A 14,536-nucleotide genomic window follows, 5' to 3' on the forward strand; every position below is an offset into this window, starting at 1 on the left:
ATTATTTTATAATGATTTATACACTTATAAAGAATCTGAGTAATTCAATTTTATTTTATTTTCATATATAAAATGCTTCTTTTATTAGGAATTTAGGATAAATTGTTTCACTCTTTTAAGAAACTCCATATGATAAAAATGTTGGTTTGTAGCTATTGTAATCTAGTTATGATGGCGTAGGCTTTTGTATTATTGCGTTACAAAATAAAGATTTCCTTGCAGTTTTAAGCTATACGATAATATTTTATCTTCTGGTTTTTTAAACTTAAAATTAAGTTCTTGATTTTTTACTTTTAAAAAGTAATTTCTTTGAATTGAATTTATTAAAAATATATGTGAAGTTATTGTGTGGAAAGAACTTTTTGAAATTCTTGATCATATCGAATTTGTTGAGAACATTTTATGTAGCGCTTTAATATAGTTAGCTGTATTCATCTTATTAATAGCTTGCTCTGTTTGATACATCTTTTATATTGGATTTGTCAAGCATTTTATAAATTTTTTCAAGCATAATGTTTTAAACAGTATCTTGCCTTAATTCATTCTATGTTGGTATCCCTTAAACATCAATACTCATTTTTGAATTTTGCTTCTTTTCTTATGAATCTTTAAATACACTTAACTTTTTAATAGGATTATTAAGATTATTTACTCCCAATTAACTTTATCTATATTCATTAGTTTATTTCTAAAATAAAGTAGATGGGGTTTACTATGAGCTAATCCTGCGGGTCACTATATTAGAATCTACACTTTTGATTGACTTGGAATTTTGAAAGTTAAAGACTGAAAATCTTTCTTCTAACTTACTTAAAGTACTTTCTAGCCTATTTAATTCATTTTGTGTATTTGTGAGTGCAGCACTTTGAGCTACAAAGGCATTATAAATTGTATTTTAGACTAAAACATCTATTGATGTTCTAATATCTCTTTGAGTTTTTTATGGTTTTAAAGTACCTTTTCTTAATTTATTTGTAGATTTTTATTGTGGAATTTAGGCTTACTTTGTTGCAGCTTAATCTTCAATAAAAGAGTTTGAATTGCTCTCCTCGTTGCTAATAGATTTCTCATAAATCAAGTTGATTTATTGATTATACTTTTTTTTAGAGGTTTCATTTGTGATATCAAGTTAACTTGTTGGTGGTATTAAATCCTTTTAAGAAGGTATAGTTAAATGAGAGTTATTTTAATTTTTTGAATTTTATGATTTATTTAAATTTGAGTTAGGATCTAAAAGTTAATCGTTTTATTCATAGCTGTGTTAACGTTGGTGTAAAAAGTCTTTTAAATCTTCATACTTTTTATCACTTTTATCAATGCTTTCTCTCTTTGATATATCACTAAATTTATCAAAATCTTCATTTGAGGTTTTTTGCTTTGGTGAAAGATCTCTTAAAATGAGTTAGTTCTCAATGTCTTTTTAAATATTCAATTATTTTAAGCTTTCATCTTTTTTACTTTTTCTATTTTTGTGTTTACTTTTCCTCTATACAGTTTTTAATGATTTAAAATTCTTTAAGCTTTTTAAGCTTTTATACGGTTCATATTATTGTGAATTGCTTTTTTCCTTTTTAACCACAATCTTTTCTTTTTATTGCTAGAACATTGAATTTTAATCTTAGTTCGAAGATAATGAAGAATCACTACTTGTGCTGTTATATTCATTTTCAGAGCTCTCTTCATTTTCTTCCTCACTGATCTGCTAAGAAATGTCTATATCTGATTTAAAGATTATTTCTGTATAAGAATTGTAGTCTCTTATTTACTCCTTAAGATTTTAACATATTTATATGTTGTAACACACATAAAGCCTATTTTTAATATTTAAATAAGAATGGTAATACATATATATTAAAATTTATGGTAATTTTTTTATAATAAATTTGCATTAATTTACAATGGATTAAACTTCTAGGTTTTTGCCTACCTCTATATATGCACAGATCTGTTTTAAAAGATGCTAAAGTTGTTTTTAAGTACTTTAAATTATTTATCAAATATTTAATGAATAATTGGACATTAGCTTGATATGTGACCTATTGATTTGCATGTATAACACTCTACAAATAGTATAGAAAGGTCTTATTAGAATTTAACTTATTCTTCCATCATTTTGAATCTTTCAAAATCTTCTGAGTTTTCTTTTATCAGTTCAATAAATTGATTTCTGTTTATCTTATAAAGAGTAGATAAATTTGTACTTCTTGCACTTGCCTTTCTAGCAAGACCAGAAAAAAATGAAATTTCACCAAAAATGCTGCCTTTATTCAATGATTATAGAATATGAGTTTTGTTTTGATTTAAATTTGATCCATTTTAACTTGAAGGCGATACTTAATATATCTCTATATTTCCACTTTCTATTAAATAAACAGATTAATCATCATTATCTCCCTCCTCAAATATAATTTCGTTTGGAGAAATAAGAACTTCTTCCATGATAAAAACTAACTTCCTTAAGGTCTATGTAGAAAAGTTTGCACTAAAAATTGAATAGTTTTTTAAAATCCTTGAGTTTATTTCAATAACAATTTCATTTCTTAATTTATTAGATAAAATTTAAAATATTTAGTTCTCTGCTAGCTAATCTCTATCTTTCTGTTCTTCAGCCAAAAATGAAAGATAATGCCTAACTCTGCTTTAAAGTTAAATGTTTACATTTTTTCTGTTAAGGTACCTTTAGTTTAATTAAAATAATAAAAAGATAAATAAAATAATTAATTGATTTATGAATAAATATTAATAAAAACCTTTAAATTGTACTAATATTGTCATTCAAGTCTTTTGAAGATTTTTCAATCTCCTATAAAATAAAACCTATATTATTTATAGAATATGCAAATACACAACTAAATAATATCATAGACAATATTATAAACAACGCTTCCACATGATTGCTAGCTGCTATATCGCCATATCCAACTATATATTTTTGTAAAAAAATTGAATTCATTTGTGTTTATTTTGTAAAAAAAAAATAATACCAGTAGTCATAGTTGTTATTGACCAATACATCGAATAGATGTATTATTCTAAGTAGCTAAGATCAGAAAATTAGTATTTATCAAGCCAAGAAGTAGAATAGCCATTCTAATTTTCATAAACACCTAGAGTATACCATGCTAAACTCACTATATTAAATATAATAATATAATGTTATTTGATATTTTTAATTTCTTTCTTTAATCTAAAATGATCAATTTTTATATTAATTTAAAAAATTTTATTCAAATTCATTTATATGAATTTAAAATTCAAGTTTATTTAAGATCAATTAGATAAAAAATTTATTGATTATTAATAACTTTCAACTAAATTTATTAAATAAAAGCAATTTTTGGAAAAAATAATATAACGAATTAAATAAAATATTTTAATAAACTAAAAATGCATAAAAATTGTAATTTATTAAAAAATATATTGAGTTAAACAAATTTAATATAAAAATAATAAAACTACCTGCATGAGCGACTGAAACTACACTTAATAGCTAATTACATAGTCTTATTATATGCTTTTAGCTTTCTCTTAAGGTAAATACGTAACCAAAACGTTCTCTTTTTGGATTAATTCCATTTAGTTTAAGAAATACTAAGGTATTTACGAAAAATGGGAATAATTTGCTATCAGGATTATATACTAAATCTGTGCTTTACATAATAACTTTAGATCCCATTATAACCAAGCATATTGCGTCAGTTAAAAAAACATGAGAAGACAAATATCTCCATATAATTTATTTACGATTAGTTATAATAATATCTTTATTAAAATAGGCTGTGTTAAAGTTAATCAAGACATCAAGTAAAAAAACCATAAAAGTATATTAGAAAAACGATTTTATAAAACCAGAGTCTTTTTCTTTAAAAGCAAAAAATAATAAAATAGAATAAATATATAAAAAGGAGTATGTAAAAATAGTCTAAAAGATATCCCAATATACTCTAAAATCATTTGTTGGCATAAAAACAGGAAGCGGATTTTTTAAATTAGCTAAATCTTAAAGCTTGATTAAAAGCTTATGAATTAGCTTTTTATTAGCTCTACTTTGATGAAAGTGAGAAGAGTCATTCAATAGCTATATTTAAGCTTCCAATAAATTTGGCAGTGGTCGATTCTTCATTTTTTACTTTAGAGTTTATACAAAATACTTTACATGTTTATCTATTCTTTGAACTCTATTCATTGATTTGCTAATTACATTGTTCACTATGTTTGCTGCCTTTTAATAATTTAACACACTTTTCCTTCCTATAAAATTGGTAGTTATTTGCTCTGAACTTTCATATTTGTTGTAATTAGATTCTTTACTCACATCTTTAATCGAATCAATTTTTTAGCAAGTTAAATCAAAATCAGACTAATATTTATTTGAATTATTTTATCCATTTAGTTATTTTAGTGGAATATTAGGAATTTAAGTACTTTTCATGGTCATAAACTTTATCTATTTGCCTTATTGAGAGTCATCATAGGTATTTTAAATATTTAATGTATTAGAATAATTCTTTTAGATGCATATACTTGTGTTTAATGCATCATTATTCAAATTATTTTTCTTTTCCATCACAGCTTGATTGTTATTTTTACATAGTAGAACTATTTTTTTGTAATTATTTCTCACACGCTAACTTAGATTATGTTTCTGCTGACCCTCAATTTTATAATTAAATTCTTATTATTGTGTGGCATTAATATCACTTTCAATAAACATATGCATATTTTCAGTTGATCCCATTTTCCCAACTTCAAATTCTGTAGTTTAATTATGTTAACTAGTGTTAATATGATCATCATCTCCTTGTAAACCTTTCATAGCACTATCTTCAAAGAGTCCCCTTGATATTCCAATATATTATTGATCAGTCTAGCTTGGATGATTCATGATTGTATTTCTTTCAGCCATATCTAATAATAAATTATTTTGGATTATAAACCTAAAATATATATTTTAAATAAATAAATACATGGCACTTTTCTTTCGATTCAATTTTGCTCTTAAATTTATTAACAAACTTTTTTATTGTTCAAGATAAGCTAAAAAATAATTAATAAATAAATTCTTCTTTGGTTATTATTAATTAACAAAGTTCTTTAGAAGTTTAATTATTAATGTTTTTTGTTATTTAATCTAATAAAATATACTTTATACTATTAAGAATATAAACAAATAGTAATATGTACATCCCAAAAATATATATTTCCAACTTTTATTAGTAATTTAATTTTATACATATAGTAAAGAGTTTTCTTGCAGTACCTCAATCTTCCCTAGAGAAAGTTGGTTATGAATTAATTATTGATTGGGTAAAAAAATTAAAATTAGAATTATTAATTGGCGTTGTTGGAATAATAATTAATTAATATTTATATAAAAAAATTTAAAAACAAAATATGATACGAACAGTTACTTCAATAACTTAAAATTTTCGTTGACTATTATAATTAATTAATTAACTTGATTTTGAACATAAATATAATTTTTTAATATAGATTTATTGAGTGATCATTAATTTTTTTATTAAAATTTATTTTTCTTTTTAGTTAAATACTTTTAATATTGCTTAAGTATTAAATCATAATTATGTGTTGGAAAGTAATATCTATACTTTTTAATTGAATCTATTTAAAGGTTAAATGGTTATTCAGAATCGTACTTTGAAAAAATAAATTTAATATTTTACAAAGTTTGATCTAGCTCATTTTATTCATTTTATTTAGACAGCCTAGTTTCAAATAGCTTATTTTTTTAGCATTTACAAGGTGATAACTAACTTGATTCTATTTTAGTTTATTATTTGTTGACTGATTCTTGATAACTTAAATTTATTGATGACTGCACTTAATCTTCTATTTGGTCATAAATAAATTATCCATTAGTATTTAAGATCATATCTAAACAATTTGAATTAGAATTAACATCAGCTGAGCATCTGTTTCCTTAATTTTTGCATGATTGTGTTTATAATTCATTATTCTATGTTTTTTAATTGGGTGTTATGGGTTTTTTTACTTTCTGTAAATCTTTTATTTAAAAGTCGCTTATCAGATTAGAAGTAACATTTAATGTTTCTTCGTCATGCTAAATATTTATCTTTGAATTAGTTATCATAATTATGTCTGATATGCTATTTATTTCATTTGTAACTAGGTTTTTTTAGAAGGAAGTACTTTTATTTTTATTTTTTATGACCTTCATTTACGATTCCTACATTTCAAATCCTTATACTATAAAAATATAATTAATGTAAGTTTAAAATTAAAAAGTATATTGATTTGAAATTTGATAAAAAAAATAACTACCATGATCTTAGATACTGATTTCTTATTTAAAATCAATATTAATATCGCTTAAATTCTAATCCTGTTATATTTATTACGACTTTCTCGAAGATTTATCAATAGTTTCTTTAAAATTTTGTTTCTTAATTACACTTTATAAATTGTTAAACTACAAAAATGGTTCTGCTACTTATTAATTATTAAGTTATATTTATTAAAATGAATAATATTCATTATCTTTTGGGTTATTCATAGATATTTATTGATCATTTTGTATATTTTCTATTCCTTATTTTCGAAATAATTTTATAGCATGTCTTTTTTTAAATGAAGAATAAATAAAAGATATTTTTTAGTTAGAATTATAATAAATATTTAAATAAAATAGAAAATTTCTAATTTCTTTTTTGATAAAAATTGCTTAAATTTAAAGCAAATTTTTTTAGCTTGGTGTAATTTGAAGAAAATTAAAAAATCGAATTAATTATTTTTTATTTTGTAATTTTAAATTTACTTTGCATTGAATGATTTAAATTGTTTTCGATCACGATATTACCTTTTTTATTTAAATTAGTTTTGTTTAGTCAGTGTATTAATTTTATTATTCAATTTTTAGTTAATCTATGGGCAATATTTTAAAATGTGCCCCTTTTGTTAACAAGAATAACAATCTATTTTTAAATCAGTAAAATTTTTAGAGTAAATAATTTTGTCTTAGATCATTTTAAAATATTCAAAATCTCCTTAATTTTATTTAATTATTTCAATAAATTGTTTCCTATCTAATTTGTAAATAATTGAAGTTTTTATAGCTTTAGCAGAGGCTGATCTTGCTAATCCAGTAAAAAAAGAAACTTCTCCAAATGACTAATTTTTGTTTAAATTACATAAAATAGATATTTGTGTCTATAAGTACTCTGATTTTTGCTGATAAATTTAAATTGATCCATCTTGAATAATATAAACAGAATTATCTAATAGATCTCCTTCTTTAAATAATATCTCATCTTGAGGTATGACCATCTCTTGTAGTATAAAAAGTATCTAATACTAAGATTTTTAAGATAGATTTTAGAAAAAATTGAAGTTTTTCAACATATTTGTGTTAATTTAAATTTAAATTTCTTCTCTAAGTTTTTTTGGTAGTGAGCTAAACATAGGACTTTCTTCAATATTATACTAATCTTTTAGATTTTTATGAGTAGATGAAAGATTTTAATTAATTTTATATTTCAGATCAGGATCGATTTACCTACTTGATAAATAACTTAATAAAATAATAATTAACATGTATCACAATAAAATTAATTTATGTACCTATTCATTTGATAAATGTTATTTTAAAATTTCTTTTTCTCTTTAAAATTATTTTAGAAAATGAACCCTAAGCAGTTAGCATAATAAGCAAAAAATAAGCTAAAAGTTATGATGCTTATAGAGGCATAAAAAGCCTCTATAAAATTGTATGCAGTCAAGTAACCATTTCCAACTTTATTTAATAAAATTTAAAAACTTTATTTATTAAATACTGATAATCAATAAATGTAAAAAAAATCAAAGAGATAATGATAGAATTTTCATTATTTGAATAAAAACAATACATTTTTTATTTTTTGTTTATTTAAAAGGAAAAGTATTTATTTATTTATTAATTTATTAAATTTTATAAAATATTGATTGGAAATAACCTTGATTATCTTAAAAATATAATTTTTGAAATATTAAAAGTAATTTGAAATAACCTGTAGTAAGAGTGCTTATAGCCCAATAAAAGGAATAAATATATTTTATATAATACTCTGACTCTTAGACTTAAAGGGTCTTTATCCATGTGAGACTTTCAGGATAATAAGTTGAATAAATATATGATTAAATATACCAACCAATAGATACTAATATTTTAACAAATAAAATAAAAAAACATATTGATATTAATAATAAAATAAAATACCTATATGAGCAAGTGCGATAATATGAAATATACTTTTTGCAATTTCATAGACACAATTAAATTAATATTTTTATTAGAGGTGTTTCTCAAGTTTTTATTATTTAATGTAAAGCCCATAAATTTTAAGAAATATCAAATAGTTGTAAATGGAAAGGTAGGGACAGTTAGGTTTTTAATTATTTTGTAAAGATTCATTTATGATTTTTATTAATAAGCTAATAGTGCTGATAAAATCTGAGTGAAAATGAAAAGAAAAAATATATTTTTAAATAATTTTTTTTCTTTCTTTAACAAAAAATCCTTCTTCAAAATAAGCAATGTTGCAATTAATTATCATTTCAAAGAATAATAAGGACAAAGCTATCAAACATATGTAAGAAATTGCTTTTGAATTAACTGGTTGACTATTAAAGAAAATAACAATTGATAGCAAAAAGTAAAAAACAGTGAAATTAATTAAACTAAAAATATCCCATATGATAATTAATTTAAATGTTGGAGATATGATAGGGATTTAATTAAAGTTGATAGATAATTAATTAATCAGCCCATATTATTTGTTTTTATTATACGATTACTTTTGAAATTAGTCTATGTTACTTAAATCATCAATTAATAAAAGCTATTATTATCTGTTTTTTACACCATCTTTTCTAATTTTTATTCTTTATTAAAACTTTTTTATCAGGTTAAGATATTTATTTAGTTTGTTATTGTTTTATAATATTATTCCTTTGTTATTTTATTAATCTAGCTACCATAAGATAGAATTATTTTATCTGCTTTAATCTTATTATTTGCTTGACTTCATTTATGTTTCATTTGGATATTGATACTAATTTTGCTTCGCATTTTATAATCCTTCAAAATGAGCAAGGTTGCTCATTTGAGTATTTAATTGATCTTATTGTTAATTTTTTATGCCTTTTTAAAAAGAATGTTTAATATTAAAATATTTTTTTAATAAGAAAGAAATATTAGTTTTAGCATTTATGTAAATTAAGAGTAGATTAGTTGTAAGAAAATGAAATTTAGAATTAATATAAATAAATTTCCAAAATCTATTTACTTTTTGTTGATTATTATTGATTTGTTTCCGTTTACTACTTGTTTTTTTAGTCAGGGTCAACATATTCTTTAAATTAATCTATCTTATCATTGAACGTCTCTAATATATCTAATTAATCTGGTTTTATTTAGTCTTCTATTACTTCTACTTAGCTTAAAATAAAACTGTTATCTCCTAGCAATCCATTTTAGACATTCTAATTTCTAGATTAAAATAGCTACTTCTGACACGATTTATCACATATTTAATGTTATGAATAGCTTTCATCAAATACTTATTAACTAATTTCATAAATATTATTTGTTTGACTCATTTTTTGATTGGTTTATTATTATTCTTTTTTTGTTAACTTAATGCTATTAATTTTTTTAAAAGTGAAGATAAGTAAATCAATATAATTGAATTATTTAAAGTAAGATATTGGTTCTTATTTTAGTTTTCTCAAAATGAATAAATAATGTTAAATTTTCTTGCATTAATAAAAGCTAATTAGTTATTAACATAATATCTCAAATTCATAAATAGATAGATAGATAGCTCTATTCTTATAGTTATTATTTTTAATAAAGATTCATTAGAAAATGTAATAATTTTAATTAAAATTTCAAATAGTTCTAATACAATAATATAAAATAAATTTTTTAACAAAATAAATTATTTTTAAATAAAATATAAGCAATTAAAATTCTCAAATAACTATAAATGATATACGAAGCTAATTATTAAAAAAAAATATACTCCCATTCTAGTTTAAAGTATAATAGAATATTTTCAATGCTTTTTAATTTGATTTTCATTGTTTTTACACGTTAAGCTTTTTTTAATTCTTAAACAAAAATACTTTTCTTATTATTTAAAGATTATATCATAGTTAAAGGTAGGGAAGTAATATTTAAATTTTTTAATGGAATCAACTGAAAAGCAAGAAGATTATTAAATACTATCTTAATTTTAAAAATGAGTTTTAATTTTGAGAATTAAATTATCTAACATATTTTATTTTTTTTGCAAATCAAGATTGGCATTTTTCTAATTGAGACAAACTTATTGCTAGAAGGGTTCTATCCTTGATAATTATTTATGTGACTACTCCGAATAAATTCCTTAATTTATTGATATAATTGTTGATGGATTCTATAATTCAGTTTAATCATATATAATTTATCCATTAACATTTAAAATCATATCTTAAAAACAATTTATGTTATTACTTGAGTCAATCGAGCATCTGTTTGTAAAATTATTACAAATTTATTCGTTATTTTGCTATTATTATTAATTAGTAAGTTATTTATAAATTTTTTGGATGTCTTTTATTTAAAAGTCGCTTATTAAATTAGAAGTCACATTAATTGTTTCATCATCTTGCTAAGAATTTAATTTGGGATTTGTGTTGGTGTTTTTTGCAAAATCTGAAATGCTGCACGTATCAACCGTTATTGAGTTTTTGAGAAACGAAGTATTTTTACTCTTGGATTTCATAAACTTTATTTATGACTCTTATCCTTCTATTTCTTACACTAGGGTAATATTAATAAATATAGTTAATTTTATCTTTATTTTGAAAGAAAATATATTAAATTAAAAGATAATCAAATTTACTTTGATCAAATGTGCTTTTTTCCTCTCTAATTTCATCAAATACCTCTCCTCCGCTCTAATCAAGTATTTGCTAAGATTTTTTAAAATTTTTATCAGCCTATTCTTTTAAGTTTTATCTCTTTTTAATTTATTGATGGTTTCTCTTTTTCTAAGGCGAAGATTCTACAATCTGCGAATTACTAAATTTATTTTAATCTTTTATTTATGAAAATGTGTAAAAATCGTTTTCTAGCAAAATATTTAAACTTTTTTATTCTTCACTTTCTGATTGAATTCTTTGCTACTTTAATACTTTCAAAAATCCCCTTTTTATAATATTTAAATATGTTTTTATTTGATTTTAATAATTCAAATCAAACAAAAACTTAGAAGAATTTAAATATTAAAATTTTTTTCCAGTTATTAAAAAATGATTAGTGAACAATTTATCAAAAAGATATAAAATTAATTAAATAATATATTGAAATTTTACTTGGCATTTTAAGATCTTGCCTTTTATCGATTATATACTTATCGTTTCTAGCTAATTTATTATTGTTTTGCTGAAAATTTAGCTTGAATTCTATGTTAATAATTAATATGTGGACAATATTTGGTAATGTGTCCTATTTATTAACATGAATAACACTTTATTTTTAAATCAATAAAACTTTTTGAATAAATAATTTTATCTTAAATCATTTTAAAATATTCATAATCTCCTTAATTTTATTTGATAACTTTAATAAATTCCTATTTATCTATTTTATAAAGAGTAGAAGTTTTAATAGTTTTAGCTGAAGCTGTTCTTGCTAAACCAGAGAAAAAAGATATTTATCCTAATATTTAGTTATCCCCTAAGGTAGATAAAATCAGTTGACCTGAATTAGTTTCTTAATTTTATTGGTAAATTTAAATGCATCCTCTTTTTATTAAGTAAATTGAGCTATCTTAATCTTCGCCTTCCTAAAATATTATCTCTTCTGGGGGTAACGTTAATTCTTAAATTAAAAAAGCAAATTTATTTTGTGATTTCTCTGAGAATTACTTCAAAATATCAAAACTTTAAATAACACTCTTGTTATATTAAAAAATTATTTATTCTCTTAAATTCTTAGGAAGAATATTAAGAATTGATGCTTCTTAAATATATTAAGGAGATTTAAGGCGTTCGCTAAACAGCGAAAGATATTCTTTTACTTTAAACTTTAAATCAGAGTCAATATGATAATTTCTCAAAAAGCTATATTAATCAATATAATAAAATGAATAAAACCAATGCTAAATTTAAATTTAATGTAAGTTGCTTAAATTAATTTAAACAATTTTATTTTACCTGTTTAATAAATAAATATTTTTATAAAAATGTCTATTTTATTAATAAAGATCCCAAAAGACAAAACCCATATTACTAAAAGAGTATACAAAGACAACACTGAAAGCTAATATACTTAAAGAAGAATATAATATCTCTAAACTATTTTAAGCACAAACACCATAGTTTCCAACTATTTAATAAATAAATAATATTTTCACTCAAAAATATTTTCATATTTATTTTTGTAGAAAAATAATAATTATAAATTTTAACTGATCGAATCTTAGTCTAAATGAATTGGTTTAACAAATAAATTAATAAAAAATATAATAATTTTATTAATTAATTGTAATTTTATGATAACAAAGTGTTTTTATTTTATTTTAAAATGGTGTAAAATTTAAGCCAAAAGTATCTTAAATTACCAGTCGAGAGAGTGCTAATAGCCCAATATAACGAGTAAATGTATTTAACATAATACTCATCATCTTGGATCTGAATTTACTTAACCCATGTTTAGCCTTAAGGATTGTATAGTAAGTACACTTTAGTTTATTCATACCAGCCTATTGAGGCTTTTATCAATAGATATTAATTTTAAATTTAAAATAAAGAATAATAAAATATAATACCAATATGAGCAGCTATAATGATGGTACCAATACTTCTAGTTACTTTGTAGATTGAGTTAAAATAAAATTTATCTGCAAATTTTTCTTCGATATTTTATTTTTTAATGTATAGAGCATACAGTTTTAGAAATAAAAGATAATTAAAAAGGCACTTATAAGAAAGAAAAGGAACATTCAAACTGGTATATGTTGACACTTTTATAAGTAAACTTATTGCGCTTAGGAAATCTGAAAGAAAATGAAAAGAAAAAAAATATTTTGAAATAATCTTTTTTCTTTCCTTTACAATGGCTTCATCTTTAATATAAGCCGTATTAAGAATAATAATAATGTCAATGAGTAATATAAACAGAGTAATCGCGCAAAAATAAGTAAATGCTTATGAATCTGCTGGTTGAAAATCAAAGAAAATAGCAATAGAAAGGAAATAATAAAAAATTGAAAGATAGAGTAAACAAATACAATCCCAGATTATTATCGACTTAGAGGTAGGAGTAATTATTGGCGTATTATTAATTATATTAATAAATTAATTGATTAATTTATTTTTTATGCAAAATTTGCTTTATTAATTTAATATTTAATCAAAAGAATTTAACTCCTTAGTTAAAAGCATTTAGTGAGCATTATTTGAATAGATTTTACACTTTTACTTAAAATTTCTTAGTTTTTATACAATTCTAAAATATTTTTCATACAATAAATCAATATCTTAAGAATACTTTCTCTTTTTTTATTAATCTAAAGATTTACAAGAGCCACCACTTTAAATTTTCATATCTACATAATTATTTTGATAAAAAGTAGACATATTCTGCTTATTATTTTTATTACTATTAACATTATTATTTTAATGTTGAAAATTTTAAGGCTTATTTTAGAGATAACTCATGCATATGCCATTTGTTTCATGCTCTTACATACTGCTATCAATTTCTTTTAATATATTTATTTTATTTAAAAAGTATTTTTAAAAATAAAAATACTAAAAATAGATAAAAATGTAAAGATAAGAATAAAATAAATCATAGAGATATAAACATAATATTATGAAAACCATTTACTTTAATCATAATTATAATAAGAAACATCAGAGTGATCTATCTCTTAATTAATATTTTATAAATCTAAATACATGTCTTCTTTAAACTCTTAAGTCTTTTCATTACTCGCCTAAACTATAGTGAGTTACTCTGTATTTATTTAATGTTCTGCTGCATCTACATAACTATGAATTATGCTATTATCTCCAGGTAATCCATTTTTAACATTCGTATTTCTAGATTAAAATAATTACTTTTGGCAAGATTTATCATTTATTTACTATTACGAGTAAGCGTCATTAATAAATTACTCGCTTTACTAATTAATATTTTTTCTTTGAGTCATTTTTAATTTTGAATTACTTCTATTTGTTTTTTCTACTTCTTTCTTTTATTTAATTTACAAATATTATAGCTCTTAACAAAAACAAATCTAATTAATTTAAATGTATGAAAAAAGAAAATTTACATCAAATAACTCTCCTTTATTTTTGAAGCAAATCAAGCTATTATTGAAATTTTTGATGTATATAATATTAAAAATAGTTTTTTAATTAATTTAACATATAAAGGATCATAAGAACAAGAACCAGACTAACTTTCCTCCCATTTTTTCAATTTTAAAAGTAAATATAATTTAAAAAATTATTTACAACTAAA

The 14,536-nt window shown here is 21.6% G+C and overlaps 5 protein-coding genes across 5 annotated transcripts; all 5 read right to left on the reverse strand. All coding sequences in view use genetic code 6, as the record gives it.

Annotated features, from left to right (window-relative positions):
• Positions 1-61: 61 nt before the first annotated feature.
• Positions 62-3,676, reverse strand: TTHERM_00123550 (cyclic nucleotide-binding domain protein; the record flags this gene model as incomplete). Its single annotated transcript, XM_001010852.2, has 7 exons — positions 62-1,713; positions 1,767-1,811; positions 1,898-1,960; positions 2,019-2,677; positions 2,751-2,922; positions 2,985-3,131; positions 3,460-3,676. 7 exons carry the CDS (start codon positions 3,674-3,676, stop codon positions 62-64), a joined length of 2,955 nt encoding a protein of 984 aa, XP_001010852.2.
• Positions 3,677-4,067: 391 nt separating this feature from the next.
• Positions 4,068-4,906, reverse strand: TTHERM_000123576 (cyclic nucleotide-binding domain protein; the record flags this gene model as incomplete). The annotated part of the gene is made up of 2 exons (XM_012796272.1): positions 4,068-4,222; positions 4,312-4,906. 2 exons carry the CDS (start codon positions 4,904-4,906, stop codon positions 4,068-4,070), a joined length of 750 nt encoding a protein of 249 aa, XP_012651726.1.
• Positions 4,907-5,369: 463 nt separating this feature from the next.
• On the reverse strand, positions 5,370-9,672 carry TTHERM_000123577 (cyclic nucleotide-binding domain protein). The gene is made up of 7 exons (XM_012796273.1): positions 9,303-9,672; positions 8,234-9,157; positions 8,025-8,174; positions 7,600-7,771; positions 6,797-7,549; positions 6,304-6,599; positions 5,370-6,228 (listed from the first exon to the last, which is right to left on the reverse strand). The coding sequence occupies exons 1-7, from the start codon at positions 9,613-9,615 to the stop codon at positions 5,507-5,509; spliced, it is 3,330 nt and encodes a 1,109-aa protein (XP_012651727.1). The 5' UTR covers positions 9,616-9,672; the 3' UTR covers positions 5,370-5,506.
• Positions 9,673-10,073: 401 nt separating this feature from the next.
• Positions 10,074-11,523, reverse strand: TTHERM_000123578 (cyclic nucleotide-binding domain protein; the record flags this gene model as incomplete). The annotated part of the gene is made up of 2 exons (XM_012796274.1): positions 10,074-10,822; positions 10,905-11,523. The coding sequence occupies 2 exons, from the start codon at positions 11,521-11,523 to the stop codon at positions 10,074-10,076; spliced, it is 1,368 nt and encodes a 455-aa protein (XP_012651728.1).
• A 2,198-nt stretch (positions 11,524-13,721) lies between these two features.
• TTHERM_000123579 (transmembrane protein, putative) lies at positions 13,722-14,442 on the reverse strand (the record flags this gene model as incomplete). Its single annotated transcript, XM_012796275.1, has 2 exons — positions 13,722-14,309; positions 14,356-14,442. 2 exons carry the CDS (start codon positions 14,440-14,442, stop codon positions 13,722-13,724), a joined length of 675 nt encoding a protein of 224 aa, XP_012651729.1.
• Between the last annotated feature and the right edge of the window lie 94 nt (positions 14,443-14,536).

The sequence above is a fragment of the Tetrahymena thermophila genome (assembly GCF_000189635.1).
Source record: "Tetrahymena thermophila SB210 genomic scaffold scf_8254752, whole genome shotgun sequence".
In the NCBI taxonomy this organism is placed as follows: domain Eukaryota; phylum Ciliophora; class Oligohymenophorea; order Hymenostomatida; family Tetrahymenidae; genus Tetrahymena; species Tetrahymena thermophila.